Raw genomic sequence first — 23,909 nt, forward strand, 5'->3', positions numbered from 1 at the left:
GGTCCTCATCAAAGGGCTGCACTCCACTCAGGAGAGCAAAGTGTTGCCCATTCTGAGCCAAGAAGCAGAGAACCTTCATTTGTTTCTGTAAAGTGCAAAACAAGACTCTTCAGCTATTTTTGAAAGCCACCATCTTCACCATTTGGAGAAACTAATATAAATCATAGCATCTGAAAAAAAACAACCCTCTGTACTCAGTAATTAATGATATCTGTGCTCTGCAGGGAGCGTCCTTGGGCTTTCTGCTTTCCTTCTGCTCCACTTCAAGTCTTCTTTCCTGTCCATCTCCTGTCTTGGTTCTACAGACTCCCCTGGGACTGGCAGCTCCAGTCACAAGTCTCTGTAAGAATTAAACTGAATATGGCCTTGTTTTTAACTAAGAGTGTGGCAAGTTTTAGGCTGGAGGTGAGGAGAAAGTTCTTCCCAGAGAGAGTTGTTAGCCATTGGAATGTGCTGCCCAGGGAGGTGGTGGAGTCACCATCCTGGAGGTGTTCAAGAGGGGATTGGATGTGGCACTTGGTGCCATGGTTTAGTAGTCATGAGGTCTTGGGTGACAGGCTGAACTTGATGATCTTTGAGGTCTCTTCCAACCTTATTGATTCTATGAAGTGTCACTGTAGTCAGCACAGATCTGAACCACGCTAGAGAAACACTCTTGAGCAGTGTGCTCAGCACCTGAGCTGTGTTGTACCCACAGTCTGCCAATGCCTAGCTGCTGCAAGGACCATGGCAATGTAATCTGCTAGCTGATGAGACAGGTCAGTATCTGGGAAGAGGGGCAATGGTTTGAAATTAGAGAAGAGGAGATTTAGATTGTCTGTAAGGAACAAGTTCTGCACCATGAGGGTGGTGGAACACAGGAACAGGTTGCCCAAGGAGGTAGCTGAGGCCTCACCCCTGGAGATATTCAAGGTGAGGCTCAATAAGGCTCTGAGCAACCTTTTATAGTGGCAGATGTCTCTGCTGATAGCAGGGGGGTTGGACTAGATGAACTTTGTTGGTCCCTTCCAACCCAAACCATTCTATGATTCTAAGACAATTTTTATGCCTTACACCCTCATGCAAAGACATTGTCATTAATGCAAGCTCAAATGAAACTGCAACAGTGAACCAATCCAAGTGAATCCTGCTCAGAGGTCATTATTTAAGCACTCCCCCCCGAGGATCATTTTAAAAGTCACATTTCCCTAATATCAGCACTGAAGTTACTCTTGAGCAGCTCCCATTCATTTAGTCCCCTGCCCTATTTACAAGGATATGACAAATCAGCACTGGTCTGAATTAACTTCTCTAAATAATAGCTTGTAGAAGTACAGAAAGATTTACTCAAACTTCCCTCTCAATTTTCTTCCCTCCTGTCTGTATGGATTCATAAATCCAAGTTACATAGAAGAAAGTAAGGGCAGAATTTACTCCCAGATCAAGCAGCTGGGCCTGACAATGGGGAATCAACTTAACCAGATGGTAGACACCAAGTCCATGCATACAGAAGGCAAAACCAGAGGTAGCTTATTTGCAGCCTCTAAAAAGAATAAATAAATCACTAACTAAATAAAAAAAAAGAATTTTAAATGCCCTTTTCTCTTCTCCCCCCCCCCCCCCCCCCAATTAAAAATCCTTTTGTTCTGTGCAAACACAAATTGTCTTCAAGTGAATAAATAAGCTCAGCTGTGTTGTGCAGCAATTCCATTAACCTTGCAATCAAGCATTAAATTAAATTGCCTTGTTTGGATTTCCCTGCTGCAGGGGGAAATACACCTTCTAAGGTCTGTGCTTCATGTTACCAGCACCAGTGAATAAAAGCTTCTCAATTAAACTTGTACAATAATATCACTAGAAACTAAGCAGCTAAGGATACTGCAAAACTGCCTCTGACAGAAAATACCAAGTTAGCCTTATACTCAGAGGTTCACAGCCTTTCACACTCATTCTCCCATGCATCCCATCAACATCTGCTTTGAATGAGTTGAGTGTAATCTTCATTGGAGGGCTGGAGCACCTCTTCTATGAGGACAGATTGAAGGAGTTGGGGTTGTTCAGTCTGGAGAAGAGAAGGCTCTGAGGAGACCTAATTGTGGCTTTCCAGTATCTGCAGGGGGCTAGTAGAAAGCTGGGGAGGGACTTTTGAGGGTGTCAGGGAGGGATAGGACTGGGGGGATGGAAAAAAACCTAGAAATGGGTAGATTGAGATTGGATGGGAGGAAGAAGTTCTTCCCCATGAGGGTGGTGAGAGCCTGGCACAGGTTGCCCAGGGAGGTGGTGGAAGCCTCATCCCTGGAGGTGTTTGCAGCCAGGCTGGATGTGGCTCTGGGCAACCTGATATAGTGTGAGGTGTCCCTGCCCATAGCAGGGGATTTAGAATTCGATGATCCTTGAGGTCCCTTCCAATCCTAACAATTCCATGATTCTATGTGTTTGCCAAGGGGGGGAGGACACACCAGCAAAGCCACCCAGCACTCCTGCCTGCTGCCTCCATTCACAGAATGAAGCAAGCAATCCATTACTGCACTGCTTCGTCCAACTCCTTTTCCTTATGGCAGTTTTCACCCTGGAAAACTGCTGCTCAAACCAAGATGAATTTTTGTTTGAACTGCACATCATGCTCACCCAGCAACCAAAGAGCAGCTATTTTTAAATCACTGCCCTGCTGTCAGAAAACTCTGATCTCCTGCCTAAGGTGAGTAAGCTTACAATCCAAACAGAAAGACTAAATCAAAACAACACATCATAATGTCACCAGCTCTGGGACCAAGGGTAATTCCTCTGTGATCCTGTGTTGCAGTTAACTCTCCAGCCCTACAGAGCCCTTATGGTGTGTACAGCCTGTTCTCTCCACACAAACTCAGCAAATGATTTTCAAAGCTGAAACAAGTGCCTTAAACTGGGGGATTGCATTTCAGTGTGCCACAATCCCACTAAGGGGAGAAGGTTTAAACACACAAATAATCTCTCTTGTTGAACCTACCTAATTGCTCCTGATGTGTGGCATCCCCAGGGAAGGAGCTTAGTAAATTAAATATGAGAATAATTTACATGCCAAGAAAAAGTGTTGCAAGCACAGGAAATCCTGGATGGGGGAAGGAACTGGTGATGAGGAATGCCTCACTAGCTCCCCAGCAAGCTGTTACTTAATAGTATCATTTGTATTAGACCAAAACTGTATTCCCAGCTCCTGTTAATGTGGCAATGCTCAGAAGCCAGAGCAACAGACAAGGATGCTGCTTGATTAGTCTTCGGTTGCATCACCAGGTGGCAATGCTGTCACCCACAGCCAGCCAGGAGGAGCAAGTGCTGCTGGCTGAGTTTCAAGCTGCAAATTTCAGAAAGGGATCTGAGCTGCTGAAAAATCCAGGCATAGCTCACAACTGGCAAGCATATGTTGACTCAGTAACTGAATTGGAGCTGAGATTCTCTGAGAGGTTTTAGCTCTTTTGTTTAGACTTAACCATCCTGGTCTCTACTAGTGTCAGGAGAAGACCAAAGGAGATTTACTACAGCTTTCTTTGTGGCTTGATTCTCCATCACCTGTATTTCCTTAGCAATCCAACTGTCACTAAGAAGAAAGTATCAGCCACATCAACCTCAGCCAGCTGCATTATGGCCCAGGAAAGACTTATCAATAACAAAACAAAAAGAAAAAACCCCTTCAGTTCAGAAATTTGTTCAAACCTGTAACACATAATCCGTGTTTTGTACTTGGGGGCCCCTCACAGAGGAGAAAGGATACACTTCACTTACTACATCAACAGTAACACTCATCAGGCTCTGGGTTTGGAAGGGAAAGTAGCAGCTTTAGACTGATGCCATTAAAAGCAAAAGTATTTAACCCATTTGGCTCAACTCTTAACAGAACATAGGTCTCATTACTGACTATCTCCCTGACTTCCCTGGTGATCACACTCCCACAAAATGGACTTTTAGTCCCCTAATTCTTGATCTCTGGCCTTGAGTCTTAACACTGAATCCCTGGACTTGGAAGAATCAGTGGAAAAGGGAGGATAATTAGGTCTTTTCCATTACAAACAGTAATAAATAGAAGTTCAACATTTTCTTGCGTTGCATCCTGCCCACAAAAACCCAGATGAGATTTCAGCAAAGCCAAGAGAATAAACCTTTATTAGAATAAAGAGAAGACAAAGTCAGCATTTAGCAACACCTCTGTGAACACAAAACAGCCTGGAGAAGCTTTAGATCCAACGTATTCAAGTAGAGCTGAATTGCCCGAGCTATTTAGTCTTAAAGATGCAATATGCATCAGATACAGCATGAAACAAATGTGCTATTACAGGGGAGCATCTGCTGGTTGAGACCTTACCTGTCAGCATCTCCTAGTCCCAGGGAGGTGTTCCGCTGCATGGTCTCCCTCACGGCAGCCATGCCGTCCGGCAGCCGCGTCAGCCTCCGCGTGTAGAGACCCAGACCGCCGTCTGTCATGTACCTTTCAAACAGCACAACAACAAAACAACACAGCTTTTAGACCTCCTTGAAGGTTCTGCATGCTCTTAGCTGCATATTGCAACTTCCCCACTTTTAAATCAAGAGCATCACTTGGAAGAGGAAGCAAGGAAAACTTCATTCTTGATTGGATCAGAGAGAGCTTTTGCCTCTCGTCATTCTCCATTACATCTTCCACTCACTCTCATCAATAAGAAATGAATTTCAATTTCAAGATGACAAAGGAAGAATATTTAACTGTCATTAAGGTTGCCTAGATGGAAGCAATTTAATATTTGGGATGCCATCATTAATGAACCCTTCCTCTCCCAAAACAATGCATGGCTTATACCACCCTGAAGTATTTTACGTGGGCTAAACTAATACAGATCACAGGATGTTAGGGGCTGGAAGGGACCTCTGGACACAAGGGAAAGCTCAGTCCTCTTACAAGTTAACTGCACCACTCACACTGAATTCATCCAAGATTGTGTCAATGATCCACAAAGAAAGCAGAGTGGACAAGAATAAAGAGATGGTGTCGATCACCAAGGACAATTCCTCACAGTAATGCAGGTTGTAGCTCTGAGCTACCACCACCAGTTCACCAGCACAGGTGCTCCATGAGCAGTGCTGGCAGCCCTCTAAGCACACCCTAAAGACTTTCATACACCTGAGCCTGAAATACCTCCAACACCTGCAGCAATAAGGTAGCCATCTCTGTCACATCATGGGGCATGTAACATACCTCACTGAGCCAGGAGGATCCTCTTCACCCTCTAGCCACTCTTAGCAAATCAACAACAGCCCACAGAATAAAATCCAGGTTCACAGGACACCTTCCTCTTGCTCAACAAGGCAGAGGGCTTCTCCCTAACTGCCAGGCACCCTCACCTGCAGCAAGGACGGAGAGATGCTCCTGGCTGCAGCCAGCAATGCCTCTGCTGGCAAGGTGCTCCAGCAGCAGACGTGCTTTGCTTTACCCAAATCAAATTTGAGACTACTTTTATAGCATGGGGTGGTAAAGAGTCAAGAAGCCTTCCACAATCTGCTGGTTTGCATTCCAGTTCGATGTATAAATCTGCATGGGGTCTCCCTGGGAACAACCAAGGAGCCTCTCTGGGGACTCCAACAAAGAGGTTGCTAAGCCAGCTAAGGCAGACACGAGAGCAGTCTGTGTTCAGCAAATCTGTGGGGACAGGACTCTCCAACTCATAAACACAGCCTGTACAAAGCATGAGGAGCAGTTGCACTGTAACTCGCCTCAGGTCTGGCATTCTAGCTTGTGCTCCACACAGTTTATAAATATTTTATCCTGCAAGAGTGTTGTTTGTTTCTTTTCCTTGAGCTACTGAAATGAAGGGAGAGAGAAAAGTGGAGCTGAAGACCATCCTGTTGCACAAGCATGCAAACAGCACTTCACAAAACCATCTCACGTACGTAGGTGAATTTGGTTTACTGCAGATACTTGTCCACACACGAAGCGCTCCTGCGTGAGCACCCATTGTACACCGACTGGAAGACACAGCTTTTGGCTCTGCTGGCAGATTCCTGGCATCTGACTAGTCCCTTGGTAACACATACCAGCTTCAGCTGAAATAGACTGCTCCCCACACTTACTGCTCTGAAAATGTGAAATGAAACACATCACGCTCCCAGAGTTAGCTGTGCTGAAGCCAGCGCAAAGCCTTGTCGCTAGCACCAACAGGCTTCGTCCTCTACGCCAGAAGCTCGGCAAAGTGATGCATTAGAACAGCTCTGCATCCCACTGAAAACTAACAGCCAGGCTTTCAGTGGTTCAAAGCACTCACAAAAATCCTACAAAAGCCAAGGGCAGCTGGGTGCCTTTGGCATCTTTCACAATGAGATTGGGAGCCTTTCTAAGCACAGACGCAGACAATGTCTTTTCCCCTTGTCTACCAATCGGACAAGTTTCTTACATGCCACAACAACGGAAGATAGCCCTTTGCATTTTGAAACAGGCTTGTGCAATCACAGATTGAAAGGTTTATGTCTTATTTTTATTGCATGCAACATCCCCTGCCCAGGGATGTTTAATTCCAAACAAAGATGCCAGAACCCAACGATGCCTCAAGTCCTGCACGTAACGATGAGGTGGAAAGGAGGAGGACAGGTACGAGCTTCTACATTTGGTGGAGAAAGAATAGAATAGAATAGAATAGAATAGAATAGAATAGAATAGAATAGAATAGAATAGAATAGAATAGAATAGAATAGAATAGAATAGAATAGAATAGAATAGAATAGATCAGACCAGGTTGGAAGAGACCTTCAAGATCATCGCATCCAACCTATCACCCAATCCAACCCACCTAAACAACTAACCCATGGCACCAAGCACCCCATCAAGTCTCCTCCTGAACACCTCCAATGACGGTGACTCCACCTCCTCCCCAGGCAGCCCACTCCAATGGGCAATCACTCTCTCTGTATAGAACTTCTTCCTAACCTCCAGCCTAAACCTCCCCTGGTGCAGCCTGAGACTGTGTCCTCTTGTTCTGGTGCTGGCTGCCTGGGAGAGGAGACCAACCTCTGCCTGTCTACAACCCCCCTTCAGGTAGTTGTAGAGAGCAATAAGGTCACCCCTGAGTCTCCTCCTCTCCAGGCTGAGCAGCCCCAGCTCCCTCAGTCTCTCCTCACAGGGCTTGTGTTCCAAGCCCCTCACCAACTTTGTTGCCCTTCTCTGGACATGCTCCATCAAGTCAACCTCGTTCCTAAACTGAGTGGCCCAGAACTGGACACAGGACTCGAGGTGTGGCCTAACCAGTGCAGTGTACAGGGGCAGAATGACCTCCCTGCATAATAAAAGCACCTTGAAATAATGGGAGGAAAAAAATTTATCTCTACTCCATTGATTAGTATGGAGGAGATTAAAAGTCAGTGGCGCCACAGGCTTCCATCTATCACTCCTTTCCTCCTTTAACTTAAGGCTGTCTTACCTTTCTGGATACAACACTGCTACTGCTGCAGGTTTTAGCTTTAGGAGAAAAGAGGAATATAGAGGAAGTGTATTTTTGTTATAAGATTTTACTCAGGAAGGAATAAACCCAGGAAATACTCCATAGTTTCATTCTTCATTAGCAGGGAAACAAAATTAGCCAAACTTCTTTGAATATTCATAGATTCACAGAATGGTTTAGGTTGGAAGAGACCTTAAAGATCATCCAGTTCCAACCCCCCCTGCTGCGGGCAAGGACACCTCCCACTAGACCAGGTGTCTCAAGGCCTCATCCAGCCTGACCTTGGAACAGCTCCAGAGGGAGTGGTGTTCACAACCTCCCTGGGCAACCTGTTTCAGTGTCTCACCACCCTCACTGAACAGACTCAGGTTAAACAAGAGTAGTATTATGCCCTTCTAACATGCAACTGGAACTTACAGCTCACTTTCTCGGTGACGTTTCTGTGCTGTAAGAAGGTGGCTCCCTGCCCTGTATTACAGGCATGAAGTGATTTGCCTTGGACAGCCTGGACCTTTAAACTTCTGTTTTCTTTAGCCAAAGACACCTTTCTTATGACTCTGAAATGTGGGATGTCGTCATAAGTCCTTCCAAGGGCAATATTTTTAGGATACTTCTGATGCTGAAGTGATTTATTTCCCTTTCCTGCAAGGCACACCGAGGGAACGGGAATGGCTTGTGCCATGGATCAGTAAAATCCAGCAGTCTGAGTCACTTGACTTCTGTCTGCCCTCCCTACTGACCCACCTGCACAGCCAGCCAAGCACACTTACTTTTATTGTCTGACAACTCTAACACTTCATATATATTCACTTCACTCCACTCCTTAATGTAGGAATATGAATTTTCCAGTTTTGAATATAGGCAGCCAAGGGACAGGCACTCTGGGAAGACAAGGAGCAGCAGGTAAGGCAGCAGTGCACAACAGGCTGAGCAAACCTCCCTTGACCTGCTCAGCATCACATATTCCAACTCCCAAATGGTTCCTGACATTTACCCCAGTCATCTGCTAACATAAAATGAGTGACCCATCCTGGGAGAGGTGATGGGAGATGGGAAGCTGACAAAAATGAGCTAGACAAGACTTGAAATCATTGAGGCAGTCAGTTCCTTCAGGTGTGCAAATATCACGCTGGACTCCAGAGAAATATGGATGGAAACTCATTGCTTAAGGGAGGCCAATGATCACACCCTGCCTTCTGCAAGCTGAAGATCCACCAGCATCAGAGGCTGTTCACTGGAGGCTTGCCAGTTTCGATTTAACTGCCTAAATCCTCTCAGAATCTATTTCAATGAAGCTCACAGCAATAAGTTATCAAATAAGCAATCCATTTAGCACCATCCTCTTTAACTTCGTCAGAGAGAGGAATAGCCTCTGACCCAAGAGGGAGTGCTGCTTCTCCACAACTGCTCAGCAGGGTCAGCAGCAGCAAGACTTACTCCATAGCGACTTTCAGCTCCCTGCTGCCTGCTCCTCTGCTGCAGATGCTCCACACACATGAAGAGTGTATGACTGCATCTCCCTCTGCTGGCTAGCCCCAGACTGGGAACACATTTTGTCCTTTAGAAGCTGCCTTTTTGCTCAAATTATAGAAACCTGCTGGCACTGAAGCAGCTGTTCAAGCACTGCTGAGGTGTTTACTACAGAAAGAAGCCCAGAGTGGGGCAGTGGCTATTACATAGTACTTTGGCACTTATTGACAATAGGACAATACGTACAAGGAAGCAAAAAATACAACCCATCAGAACTTGGGGGAGCATTTACTGACAAACACTACATGTCACCTCCTGGGACCCTTCTGTAACTGCATGCAAAATTAAATGCTTGATTCCAGCTGATCTTGAAGGCTTCCAGGCCTACAGTGTCTGAATTCTACACCACAAGATGAATTCTAAGTTACCTGAGGCACAGAATCATAGACCTGTTAGGGCTGGAAGGGACCTCAAGGATCATCCAGCTCCAACACCCCTGCCATGGCCAGGGACACCTCACACTACAGCAGGTTGCTCACAGCCACATCCAGCCTGACTGCAAACACCTCCAGGGATGAGGCTGCCACCACCTCCCTGGGCAACCTGTGCGTCTCTCATGGTGAAGAATTTCTTCCTCACATCCAATCTCAATCTAGCCATTTCTCCTTTTGGTCCATTCCCCCCAGTCCTATCACTCCCTGACACCCTCAGAAGTCCCTCCCCAGCTTTCTTGTAGCCCCCTTAAGATACTGGAAGGTCACAGTAAGGTCTCCTTCAAGCCTTCTCTTCTCCAGACTGAACAGCCCCAGCTCTCTTGACTGAACACTGTTCTATTGCTGAAGCTGACACCAGAGCTATTCCTGCACTGAGGGTAAGAGTTAAGAATATTTTACATAACAGACAACAATAAGAATATTGCAAATGCTGATGTCATAGTCAAGCCATGTCTCCTGTAAAAATCTTGAAGCACAGCTCTCGGAATAAGAAGGTTATTTTGATTTAAATACTGCCATCATTTTTTCCCCCTTTTCCCTTCTTATATGACTTTAAATGCAAATGCCAGTTTTGAACAAGTTTCAACATAGTTTACTAAGAGGCCAGAAGTCAAAGCTTTCCTAATACCTTGTCATAAAAGTCAAAATGTTGAGTTTTTGCTTGCCTGACCCCATCCTTATTTGTGTTAATTAGCTCTTCACTGTGGATAGCTGCTGTGCTGCAAGATCAAAATGGAAGAAGCCAGTCCTAACAAGACAGTGGCCAGCCAAATAAACACTCTGCTCAGAGAAGAAAAATAAAACAAACCTCCTAATGACTCTTAGTCATGTTGAAATGCCATACCAGGAACCCAGTTTCACCCATCCACTGTATTTAGGTGAAATCCTATCACTAAAATGAGGATGACTAGGGGACTTGAGCATCTCCCCCCTGAAGAGAGTCTGAGAGCTGTTTAGTCTTGAGAAGAGAAGGCTGAGAGGGGATCTGATCAATGTCTATCAATATCTGAGGGGTGGCTGCCAAGTGGAGGGGGCCAAGCACTTTTCAGTGGTGCACAGTAATAAAACAAGGAACAATGGGTACAAACTTGAACACAGAAGATTTCACCTCAATGTGAGAAGAAACTTTACAGTGAGGGTCACAGAGCCCTGGAGCAGGCTGCCCAGGGAGGTTGTGGAGTCTCCTTCTCTGGAGACTTTCCAACCCCACCTGGATGCATTCCTGTGTGGACTACCTTGGGTGATGGTGCTTGGGCAGGAGGGTTGGACTGGATGATCTCTGGAAGTCCCTTCCAACCTCTAATATACTGTGAAATCACATCATTTAAAAAGCAGTGTCCAGTGACATGACTAACCCATTGTAACTTGGAGCATACAGAAAAAAGTGGTAATCACCCTGGCAAAAAAAAGAGGTTGGAAGAAACTCTCACTAGAATCAAATCCACATGCAGGGTGAACAGGTTCTCTTTCAGACCATAGTTTGGGCCCCTCATGCCAGGAAGGATATTGATGTGCTGGAGCAGGTCCAGAGAAGGGCAGTGAAGCTGGTGAAAGGTCTGGAAAACAGGGCAGGTGAGGAATGGCTGAGGAACTGGGATTGTTTAGTCTGGAGAAGGGGAGACCTCCTTGCTCTCTACAATTCCCTGAAAGGAGGCTGGAGCCAAGCAGGGATGGGTCTCATCTCCCAAGTAACAAGTGACAGGATGAGAAGAAATGGCCTCAAGCTGCACCAGGGGAGGTTTAGGTTGGACATTAGGAAAAGTTTCTTTACTGCAAGAGCAGTCAAGCACTGGAACAGGCTGCCCAGGGAGGTGGGGGAGTCACCATCCCTGGAGGTGTTCAAGAATCCTGGGGACATGACACCTGGGAACATGGTTTAATGGCCATGGTGGTATTGGACTGATGGTTGGACTGAAGGATCTTAGAGGGCTTTTCCAACCAAAATGATGCTATGACAGAGCTCAGCCACGAGGAAACATTTCTCACAGAGATGCAGTGAGCTGGGCATGCCCCAAAGCCCATCCTGGCATGCAGCACAGCCATGGTTCATGCACAGGCCTGCTCACATCTGCTCTGCCTCCAAGTCCAAGCTCCAGGGTGGCTGAGCTGTCACATCATGGGATCTAGATTTTGTTGGAAGAGCCACACTTCTGTAAGAATTGTTTTACAAGCACTGTTTGTGGACCCCAAGCCATTTCCTGAGAGAATCTGTGGCCAGCACTAGTGGGTATAGCCCTGCTGCCAATCCTGCAAAGAAAGCTGCACACCAGGGCAATGTAAAGAGAGGCAGAGGATTCATTCAATTCAAAGAATTCTCAAAAGTCCTTTCTAACTAGCAACTCTGCTGCTGTGTCTCAAGGACAGATAAAAAGGAAACTAACTCTGCATCTCCTTAAGAGAGAACTGAGGGGCAGGGTAAGGAGAGAAAAGAAAAAGGTAGGGATGTGCATGTTAGAAGGCAGAGGGAGACTGGAGTGGACAAAACCTTCCAAATAAGCTCCCAAAAGCCAAAAGAGTTAATGTCCTCACTTGGGACAACCTTTTGGGTGGATAGGCAAGACAATTCCAGGCTTTGTGGTTCCACACAGCAAGGAGGCTCTGAACCTTGAGCTCAGCCAGCCACCAGAGGACACAAATCCTAGCCCTGTTACTTTGTCATTCATTAAGCTCCCACAATAAGACAACTCCTTACCTTTGCTTCCCCCCCTCGAGACTTCCTTCGTTTCAGAGATACTTGCTGCCCATTTGGAAAAGATGCTCTTCCTAACCCTATGAAAGCAATCCTGCTGTCTGCCAGGGCTCTGCTTGAGCAGATTTATTAAAGGAGGCCAAACGAAACTTCCCATGACCCAGTACATTTCAGAGAAAGCAGCAGGATCACAGGGCTAAAATCGTTTATCTTGGCTATTGGATTTATTTTGGCTGTAACAAATATTTTGGCTTCCTTCCCTATCAGTTTGCCAATGAAAACACAGATCCAAGGTTTTCAGACTGCAGGATTGTAGCAATTCTGAAAAATGACAAAGTGAAACACATACCAGCTAATAAAGAGCTATTCATGCTATAAATGCCCTCTTGTGCTGCTTTCCACATACTGTAACTCAGCTCCTGGAAATACTGGGCCTGTTGGCCCTGCCACTGATCCCAGAGATTTGCTCTGCAGCAAGTCACACGGATGCTTTTGTTACAGGCAGCCTCTCCGATTCCTCTCCCACAAGGACACAATGCTACCCTTTTCCCCCCACCCCAATCATTATTAGCAATAAACTCACCCTGGGGAAGATCATTTCTGAAGCAGGCTACCAAAACATCTGTTCACCCTGGAGGTGGCAATCCAGCACTACTAGGTGTTGGTGAGAGTCACCAAAGGTAACAGCCTGAGTTTTTTTTCCTGTCTCCACTGACATTGGGCTTACAGCCAATGCTCTTACTGAGAGGTGACACAGCAGTACTCACCTCTCAGAGAGCCACCAAACAATTATTTTGCACACACTAAGTAACCCCAACAGTGTGGGGCTGCTTGCAGGCTTGCTCACTCCACATGCCCATGGGTGCTGCACCGAGGGGACCTCCAAACCATTCAGCCTCCAAACTCTGCCCAGCAACTTTGAAAAGGAGCTGGATCTTTCTGATGCTGGATTGACCTTCAATACAGCTTCTGTCCTTGGAACTCAGTCAATGACTGAAACAATGCTACATAAATCAATAAACCAACTCACATTATTTAGCAAAAGAGGTTTTTGTAGCTAAAGGCAAGACATGTGGAGAAGAAAAAGATGTTTGAACACGACTCTTCTTGTCCTAAGACCTTTAAATGGGGATGCCCAGCTAGACCCAGACAAGGAAATGATGCAGAGATGAGTGAAGGCACATGTTCCTCTGGAAATACCATTCACAAACTCAATGGTTTTCTTATTCTTTCCTCTGCCTCAACCTGGAATCTGAACTTTATACACCAAATAAAGATCTGTGAAGACTGGGACTCTTCTAGGATACGAGCAGTAGAAGCCTGAACCAACAGAGCTCTGCCAGGGGCACTTCTCAGCTCGTTCTCTAGGTGTTTTACAGAGACCATGGCGCTACTCAGAATTTACTTTCTTCACTTCCAGACCAAAAATTACAGCCATGGGTTTGAATAACAGCAATAACTGTTACTACAATAAACACTGCAAAACTCAGGTGCAAGTTGATTTATTTGAGGAAGGCACAAGGAAAGCTTTAGTGATGGGATGTGTTACTAATGCAGCAGGAATGACTGGTGCTTTAACTGGAGAGAGAATTTGATACAGGTTTTTGCATCAGCTTCTTCACCATACACTTCCCTAAGGAGGAATTAAAGATAAAGTGTCTGACTTTTCAAAAGGGACAGTGTGAAAACATCCAGCTTTTCACAAGGAACAGAATGAATGGAGGTCTCCAGGTTGTGTAACTTCACTGGCTGAGTCAGAGAGAAATCAGCAGCTTGGATTCTAGAGCTCTGTTTCAGTAAGAGACACTTAATGTTCCAAACAAGCCAAGGCTGCAAGAAGTGTCATTTACCAAAACACAAGAGAGCAAAAGATGTTAAGATGGCCAGGGAGGGATAAAGCTGCCACACAGACACACACAAAAAGAAAAACCCCATTTCCATCTCAAAGACCAGTTTTAACCTCAATCTAATGCTAAGAGAAAACGACTGTACCCTCTGGAAGGCACTGAAAAGGGACACACATTGAATAGAACACTGACTTTGCAGCAGAGAAGAAATGCTTCTTGCACTCCAGGCAGAGGTAAAATGTTGGTGTAAATCTTTGTTAACATTGCCTGTCAGTTCATCTTTCTGCACACTAACTCCTTCTTCAGAGCTTGTTTTGCAGGCACAACTATTTTCCCCTACAGAGAGGTGTCAACTGCCTTCCAGTGAACTGTCCCCTGAAAGTTCAGACAGCAAAAGGGTTCAGCAGAAGTACAGCAAATGCCTCACCCTCTCCATCTTGTGGGCACAAAGGAATGTTGCAGCATGGCTTTGACGACCACAATGAACCCTGACTGGGGAAAAAACATGTAATGATGTGCAAGAGTTATGTTCACATACAGAAGTACCTCCTTAACACGCACTTAAATCCCACGGACTGTGGGATCGTCCCAATTAACCACCTCAATGAGCTGTCCCTCCAAACTGGTAGGATCTCTTTGGGGTGCTTGTTTCTTTCTCCAAATAATCATCAAAACCTCATCAAACACAGCACAGAAATGATAATGGAAGGATCAGGTGATGTATAAAGGTGACACAGATTGGAACCCAGGAAGTTCCACCCCAAGGCTGAGGGTCCCTTCCGACCTGATGCAGTCTCTGAATCTGTGAGCATGAGGTTCTCCTGCCCCCTATACTCTGCCCTGGTGAGGTCACATCTGGAATACTGTGTCCAGTTTTGGGCTCCTCAGCTCAGAAAGACCCCAGGGAACTGCATGAAGAAGTTCAGTGCAGAGCCACAGAAATGCTGAAGGGAGTGGAACATCATCTTTGTGAGGACAGGCTGAGGCAGCTGGGGCTCTTCAGCCTGGAGCAGAGGAGCCTGAGGGGTGCCTTCACTCCTAGTGATAAAGATGTGCAGGGCAGCGTTGGGAGGATGGAGCCAGGCTCTGCTCAGGGATGTCTAATGATTAGACAAGGGGCAATGGAGGCAAGCTGGAGCAGAAGAAGTTCCACAGGAACAGAAGGGAAAAAATCTTAGTCACTGTGAGGGTGCCAGAGCCCTGGAGCAGGCTGCTCAGAGAGATTGTGGAGACTACTCTGTACACTTTCAAGACCTGTCTGGCCACGTTCCAGTGTGACCCACCCATGGTGCTCCTGCTTTGGGCAGAGGATTTGGACTAGATGATCTCTGGAGGTCCCTTCCAACACCTACCACTCTGTGCTTCCACAGGGTATGGAGCCCATTGGAACTGGCTGCCCAGGGAGGTGGTGGGGTCAGTGTCCCTGGTGGTGTTTAAGAAAAGCCTGGATGAGGCACTTAGTGCCATGGTCTAGTTGGTTAGTTAGGGTTGGGTCATCAGCTGGACTTGATGACCCTGGAGGTCTCTCCCAAGCCGGCTGACTCTGATTCTGTACTGCAGAAGACAAGTGCAGGCACTTACCCGCTCGTGATGTCATCAGCTCTGATGTTCTTGCCCAGCACATCCCCATCGCTCATGTAGCCGGTGGCGTCCATGGTGATGCCCTCCAGGTCGATCTCATCGCCCCCCTTGTCCGAGATGTCCACGTGGCAGACGCTGGTGCCGCGGGAGGCGAGCTGCCTGCGCAGGGGGGCGGCGTACAGGTAGCGCCCGGGCTCGGTGCCCATGAAGCGGCTGGCGTTGCCCCGCGGCGGGTAGCCGTTGCCCAGCGACGGAGCGTCGCCTGCCTGCAGGCGAGGGCTGGACTGGCCCAGTCTCCAGGACAAGGGGGTGGGTCTGCCCGTCAGGCTGAGGATGCTGCGGCCGCTGATCTCGGTGGTGATGTTGGTGTCGAACGTCGTTTCCAGGGTGCTGCAAAGAAGAAACGCCTCAGGTTAAATGCAGCCTGCTGCGTGGAGCAGCCTCAGGTCACAGGGGACTGCAGGACCCTACCCCCTCAACACCACACCGAGGATTGCAAGTAAGAGCATTCACTGAGTCTGCCTGGGCTGGAGCACCTCTCCCAATAGGACAGGCTGAGAGTTGGGGTTGTTCAGTTTGGAGAAGAGAAGGCTCCCAGGAGACCTTATTGTGGCCTTCCAGTATCTGAAGGGACCTACAAGAAAGCTGGGGAGGGACTTTTCAGAGTGTCAGGGAGTGATAGGACCAGGGGGGATGGATCCAATCTGGAGGAGGGGAGATTTAGATTAGACATTAGGAAGAAGTTCTTCACCATAAGGGTGCTGAGACACTGGAACAGGTTGCCCAAATTGGTAGTGGCAGCACTGTCCCTGGAAGTTTTTAAGGCCAGGCTGGATGTGGCTCAGGACAACCTGATCTAGTGGAAAATGTCCCTGCCCATGGCAGGGGGCTTGAAACTAGGTGTCCAACCCTGACAATTCTGTGATACTTGCTACAACAACCCTGAGTTAGCTTCATTCCTCCAACAGCCTTCCTAAATAATGAAACTCTGGCACTCAGGCCACCGAGTGTTCAACATGTTTCTGAGAAGACTTAAGCAGGAGCTTTTTAATGGATTATCCACAGTATCAAAGCATAACTATTTCATCTCCATAATCCCATGTTTTTGCCACTCCAAGCAAAGCAGTGGGATATTAAGCTGACTAAAGGAAAACCAACTGAAGTAATATTTTTATGATGCCTGTTTTTCTTTCTGGTGGATTCATGAAAGTCCTAATACTCTGCAGACACGTCCAGCTCCCAAGCTGGTAGCTATTTCCACACTGAGGAAAGGATTAAATGAAAAAAAAAATCATCAGACAGGCAAACCAAACTTTACTTTTCAAGATATGTTTTGTATGTTCAAGGACTGAATGTATTTAGAATATTGATAACAATTACACAGAGCTCTGATTACAAAAGCATTTCAGTGCAGTCCCTGATGTGCATCAGCCATATGAGATCTTCCATTCTGCATGTCTGGCTGAAGGAATCTGTTGCATCCCTTCCAACATCAGTGCTGTGCATGGTCTTCAAATGGTCTGAGAACACTGTGACCACTTATCTTGGTAGTGGCTTCAGCATCAGGAATATTGTTCAGCATTAGACTGCTGCACCTTGGGATTTCAGGAGACGTGTCCAGATGGCAAGACTACCCCTTGAACACTGGCAGCTTACTTGCACCTAATCCAGAGCTACAACTTCTCCTACCCACATGAACTCCTCTTATTCTCTCCTGCCTGACTAACACAGTGATACTTTTGTGTTGGTTTTTGTGATGTCTGTTAAAACAAGCAGCACTGTATTATTTGCCACATGCACTCCAAACACCTATGTATCCTCTGGCTATAGCAATTAAATCATAATGAGCTGTCACATTGACATGTGGAAAGAAAAACAGCACTGGGAGCTCACCTTGGCAAGCTCTGCCTCAGTTTTAGATACAAAGCCAAGACACAAAGTGTTCCCCCAATGAACTCATTTAGGGCTGGAGCCCACAATGCACTGAGCTGTAAGGAGGACCCTGACCTCATTAGGGGCCAAAGGGTTTATTCTTCCCAGCCTCCTGTTCACCACCGCAAAGATCTGAGTCACAGAACGTTTAAATGCAGCAACAGCCTTTGTTTATTTAGAGCAGACCTTAAATGCTGCTGAAGATGTCCAAACACTGCTGCTTTGCAAAGGAGAAGCAGTTAGAGATGTGGATGACTAACAGTATTAGAAAAACTTGTTTGTCCAAAGAGTGGTCAGGAATTCAAGTTATGCACTTGATAAGGTGGGTCAAGCACAGTTCACCTGCTTATTTAAACAAAATCCTACACACAGGGGGAGAGGGGCTGTAAGGCACTGAAGCTGCTGGAGAGTAAGATGAAGAAACGTTTTCAACTGTAACCTACACTCAAACATCAGCTCAGACATTTAACAAGCACTGATTATTCTATACACAACCTGCCACCACCAATCACTCCTCCTGCATCTCGGTAAACACCGAATACTGCTCTGGATCTGTGCTTTAAAGACAAAAAAGGACAAGACCAGCATTTTCCACTGTCAGTGTTCATTATTTTTCTAGGATGCAACCTAGGCAGATGTAGGAGATGCAAAAGAAGATGACCCCCCCCATGCCTCACAACCAAAGCCATGCTGTTACCTGTGAGTGACCTGGGTTCCCCGCAAGCTGGACATCGTTTCCTCCAAGTTCTGCCGAAGATCAGCAATGTTCTTCACCGTTCGCAGCCGCCGCGTTTCTGGATCCTCTCCTAGGGGGAGAATAAACCATGAGAAAGCAGAAGGCAGGAAGCAGCACCCAACTGAGCTGTTACCCCTGCTTCAGTCTGACTCCAACACATTTTTTCCCTGACTTTCTGCTATTCAACACTCTCGATTCCAACGGAGATATCCTTCCCTTACGGCAGGTACCCGCCGCTGCCGCTGCCGCAGCCGGGCTGAGAATGAGCTCAGTGCTGTTAACTTTATTTCACAGGCTGCCCTTGCACCAGATGTTTCTGTATTGTCATTTCCCCAGATGACCCAATTTAAATTCTGGTTAACTTTCAACCTCATTAGAAGATATACTCCATCAATACCCCCCTTTCCAGCTCACATATTGACACAATTAACAGCAACCCCACACAGCCGATTTCTCCAGTGCTGTTTTTAGCCCAGATCTTCTTTTCCCCATTTTAAGCAGATCTCGTTTTACACCAACAGCTTTCCAATAAGCTGGGCTGACTGGGTGCTCCATGCTGAGTGATGGTTTAGGTCAAACAGCAGAAGTTTGCCTGTCAACATCACAGCACAGTTATTGTTACTTTGATGTGCCACACGACTCGAAGGTGGAGGATGGCTTCCAGTTTTCCCTGGCATTTAGAAATCTTGTTCTTTAAACACTCTGTTCTAAACCACATTCACACCTTGGTATTTAAATTTAACAGTAGAGTTTGTATCTATTAAAAACAAAGCAAAACAAACCACCAAAAAAAAACCCTTCTAGAGTCTCAGGATAATTAATTTCTATTACATTAATAATTTAATTAGCACCTCAGCATAATCACAGAATGGCTTAGGTTGGAAGGGACCTCAGAGATCCTCTATGCCAACCTCCCCACCATGGGCAGAGACACCTCCCAACTAGACTTGGTGCTCAAGGCCTCATCCAACCTGGCCTTCAATGCTCCCAGGGAGGAGGCATCCAGAATCTCACTACCCTCATCCTGAAGAATTTCGTCCTGAGATCCAGTCTAATCCTGCTCTCCCTCAGCTTCAAACCATTCCCCCTTGTCCTATTGCTAGACACCCTTAGGAAAAGTCCCTCTGCAGCCTTCCTCTAGGATCCCTTCAGGTATTGGAAGGCAGTTCTAAGGTCCAGACTGCAGCCTTCTCTAGGCTGAACAACCCCAGCTCCCTCAACCTGTCCTCATGGCAGAGGAGTTCCAGCCCTTGGATCAGTCTTGTGGCCCTCTGGACTCCTCCAACAGCTCTGTGTCTTTTCTATGATGGGGACACCAGAACTGAGTGCAGTATTTGAGGCGGGGTCTCACAATAATGCATTTTACTTGCTCTCAACAGTCAATTAGGAAATGCTTTGGCTGCTAACTCAGTTGAGTTTTGTACAGTGAAAGCTTCTCAGAGACTGAGGAGAAGTGAATTTCTGGCAGTGCCAACACACTCTTTTGTAAGCTGAAAGCTGAGAAGAGAAAACTTCCAAAAGACTGTCACAAGGCTTCTCTTGGGCACAGAAAGAAGCAATTTCATTCCAAAGGGTTTGCAACTCATGACTGAAGAAAACACTTCACCGAGTTTAAAACTTTTCACATTCAAGGTCTGCTTTCTCTGCATGTGTGATGCATTTTTAATCTGCCCAGGCACTAGTCATCCATCCAATTGCTAGTTTAGCTGGCTATCTATATATGACATCAACCAGAAGTGTTAATGACCAGAGAAAGAAGCTGTTGTTGGAGCTGGCCACATCCTTTGCTTTACACCCCATCTTTCTGAGAGATGCCAGGTTGATGGCACAGAAAAACCAAGCCCCAAAGCCTCAGTAGCACAAACTACTCACCAAAGTGCTGGAGCCCTGACTATGGGGGGAGCCCTCAAGGGAGGGGAAGAGAGATTTTAACACTTCTACCATCATTATCCATTCTGAGGCACACAGCAGTGGCTCAGGTAGTGCCCACGTTAGCCATTTGCTTCGTGTGCGTCTGCTCCCTGGGAAACAATCTCCTCCAGATACAATTAGCTTAGGCCAAAGGGTCAAACAATTAAGATCCCATTGGACTGGAAACAGCCCCTCCACGAGACCCACTCCTTTAGCCAGGGGGTCTCTGGGACAGGAAACATTTTTCTACACTCATGGATCTGGGAATTTGTGCAGTAAAGAATATAAAATATTGATAGACTTCTAGCCCAACAAAGGTCATGCTGCTCTTTTACAGATCACTCCTCTCACAGATATGAAAGCAAGTGGTAGATAACTTCTTGAGGGAATGTCCAGGAGGAGAAGCTAAGGCAGTTTCTATTGAGATCACTGTTATGCCTTAACTGGTATCAAATTTTTACTTAGATGACATTCAGTGGCTTAAATGAGAGGCATGCTTAAGAGACAGACATTGGATGGTGCCACTGGAACTTAATTAGGAAAGCACTTAGATCTTCATGAACAGGCAGCATCATTAAACCATTCAGCCTCCAGTTTTCCCTACCTTTTGGTTTCTATCTGCTTTTAAATGAAAAGCCTCAATGGCTGCTAGATAGGGACAGAGTTCATCTGTCCCTAATTTCTTCTAATTTATTTGGGTTGAGGGAACATTTGTTTTGCTTGCTCCTTTTCCCCACAGACCCTTTATGGACTGCTGCTGGCTGTGGGGTCTGGCTGCACACAGCTGGGTTTTGCATCTCCATTGTTTGAGGCTGTCAGCTGCCTTCCATTTTTGGATCCCCAACCTTACATATTCTACTTGAATAATAGTTTGTATTTACACAATGTCTGTCATCAAAGACTAAAGACCTTCTGTGATCTATAAACACTTCTCAGTTTACAGGCTGAGCTACATCTAGGCTAGGCAATATGATGATTAAGAGGTAACTGTGAAAGAAGTTTAAGCAGCAGTTTCTTACTTTGAACTGTCCCTCATGTTTAATCGTGAACCCAAAGATGTTCCCAAGGACTTTATCCCTTGTGCCATTTATTTCCCTTCTAAATATTTAATCCAGCTAAATATAAACCATGCACACATATACACTCATCTGTGCACTGCTGCAGCCCTTCTCCTCACCAGTGCCTCTGCCCTTTGCTCTCAGCATCCGTGCACAGAAGTATGAAGGCAGCAGTGACACAACGTGCAATGCAGGATGAAATTAATCCAACAATGACACTTTCAGCCACAGGATTTTTCCCAAGTAGGACAATCAGTTTCAAGAGTCACATCAAACTGGAGGGCATCAAGACTAAAGGAGATGACAAAACTGAGATATTCTGAGATCTACTGCAGGAGTAGGCAGCAAATAAAGTCCTAGACGTTGCCCAAACTGGAATAGGAGATGACTGTGACATTAAAGCCACATTTTAGTAGAACATGGTTGCTAAAAAATTGCTTTGCTATAGATAACAATTACTCTTAACCATCATACACTTTCTACAGGAGCAGCAATTCTACACAAACATAAGAAGCACTTTCTAATTGAGACTGCTAGTACTCTAGCAACAACCAGCTGCAGCTTCTGCACACCCAACAAATTCAGGTGTGGTTGGCCTTTAGTCTCCTATCATTGTAAAGGCCACTTCTCAAAATGATCAGATTCATGCAAGTGAATGCTCAGATTCCTCCAAATCTATACACAAAACAAAACACGAAGGAAATGAACTTAATCTCTTCTGAGCCAGTGTTTTAAAAGGTAAAAAAACAGCTATCAAATGGTTAGGAATATTTAGGATCCTTTCCATGGCTTAACCCTAAAAGGTGCTGCACATCACCTAGAGCAAGATGAAGTAGCCAGAATTCCTACTGATTTTTAAGAATCTGGGGACACACACTCCCACCATTGTGCAGAACTTGAGGATCTAGTGTTTAAGATAACTGACACCCACTTCCCATTGCTGAAGAGCTGAAAGAAACGGGATAACTGGCAAGAGCTAAAGCATCAGGAATAGAAGCAAATTAAACCCCACCCTAAGGAGGGAGCTCCTCACTTCAAATTGGCTTTAGCCCAATGTTATTTCATCAGACCACAGTCAGGAGGTCACACTGCAAGACATACCTGAGAGGTCTTCGAGAGCAGGCTGTGCAGTTTTGACATAAAGAGCAGACTCCATGCTGACCCCTCCTGTGCTGGCCTCGGCTGTTACGTTCCCTTCATTGTCTGTCTGCGATCTGGAAGGCAAAACAAAACAGGGTTGTGCAGACGCTCTCCATCAAAAGTATCTCAAGTATGATAACCAGACAATTGCACCTGCCATCAGCCACTCTGTCCCTCTCTTCCAGAACAGACCAGCAGGCTGATTTTACATAATTCATCAGTCCCATGTTGAATTATGTCCTAGAAATGGACACGGGCACTCAGCTGTGAAAAATGAAATATTCATAGTCAAAGATAGGCTTCAGAGCTCTTCAGACACCTGGATTTCCACTTCAGTTTTAATTATCAATAACAGCAGTTGTTGGGGCTAATCTGATCCTTCCTGACAAAGTCTATCTTGCATGGCTATAAAGCAGGTAGCGTGTGCTGGCATGTTACACCCCTGCTAGCTTCCCTTCCGTACCAAGCAAGGTTACTCATCTCTGCTTTAAAATAAAGGACTGGGTAAAACCAGCTTCAGACTCAAACTTGTTGTCTGACATCATGGCTGTCAGTTAGTGAAAGGTGATGTCATAAGACCCATTTCATTTTCCTAGTTCCACTGTGTTTTGCTCACAGAGCCACACCAACAAGCAGCTGGACTGGAATGGGTTCCCCAGGGAGGCGGTGGAGTCACCATCCCTGGAGGTGTTCAAGAGGGGATTGGACGTGGCACTTGGTGCCATGGTTTAGTAGTCATGAGGTCTTGGGTGACAGGTTAGACTTGATGATCTCTGAGGCCTCTTCCAACCTTATTGATTCTATGGTTCTATGACTTCTCCTGTGCAAAGGGTAAGTGCTGTACACAAATGCAGACACAGCAGACAATTACTATTACACAGAATCACCAAGGTTGGAAGAGACGTCAAAGATCATCAAGTCCAACCTGTCCACAGACCTCATGACAACAGACTTAATTTCAGTTGAAAGGTAGAACAATTTCTCATGTCTTTTACCTTAAAAACATCCAAACAAAAAGTAAAACTACAGGCAGGCAGCTGGAAAGTTTAAATTGAAGTTACCTTAACTGATAGCAGGAAAAAACCCTGAGCCTGCTACAGCAAGGCACTAAGAAGTGCATTCTGCAGACCCAAAACGTGTCTGGCTAGTAAATCTATAATATCACTGCATGTTTGCCTTGCAAATTGATACCATTTGACTGTTCCCTTTCCTTTTCAAGCCAGCAAGATTATGCAGGTTTTTCCTGGCTTTTTTTGCTCCAATGCTTAAAGAATGAAGTTATTAAGGCCAGGCTGCTCCACCACCACTGTTAACCACACCGAGAAGAATCAGTGCCTCTCATTGACAAACTGGTGTTGGCACAACTTTTAAAGCTGTGATGCATAAAGCAAACCTAATCCACATGGTACAAAGCCAGGTACCTGGTCAGGAAGGTGTTAGCATTCTCATCTGAACTGTCAGTAGGGTTGGATGCAACTACACTCATACTCTATCCATCACACCTTCTTAGACATCTTAGCCTGATAACCTTCACCAACAGTTCAGAGATTCTCAGAATGGTTTGGGTTGAAAGCAACCTTAAAGATCATCTGGATCCAACCCTGCTGCCATGGCCAGGCATACCTTCCACTAGCAC

At 45.9% G+C, this 23,909-nt stretch overlaps 1 protein-coding gene across 4 annotated transcripts in view; it reads right to left on the reverse strand.

Moving 5' to 3' along the window:
* Positions 1–23,909, reverse strand: part of NAV2 (neuron navigator 2) — a 353,869-nt gene that overhangs the window by 85,185 nt on the left and 244,775 nt on the right. For all 4 annotated transcript variants that reach the window (XM_068148346.1, XM_068148344.1, XM_068148343.1 and 1 more), the window contains 4 exons: positions 22,235–22,347; positions 18,126–18,234; positions 15,497–15,886; positions 4,316–4,438 (listed from right to left, as the gene is read on the reverse strand). In XM_068148346.1, the coding sequence (XP_068004447.1) occupies positions 4,316–4,438; positions 15,497–15,886; positions 18,126–18,234; positions 22,235–22,347 (735 nt within the window). The remainder of the gene's footprint in view (positions 1–4,315; positions 4,439–15,496; positions 15,887–18,125; positions 18,235–22,234; positions 22,348–23,909) is intronic.

This window comes from Melanerpes formicivorus, unplaced genomic scaffold, assembly GCF_026170545.1.
Source record: "Melanerpes formicivorus ecotype bairdi unplaced genomic scaffold, bMelFor1.0.p_v2 SCAF_16, whole genome shotgun sequence".
Classification (NCBI taxonomy): Eukaryota; Metazoa; Chordata; class Aves; order Piciformes; family Picidae; genus Melanerpes; species Melanerpes formicivorus.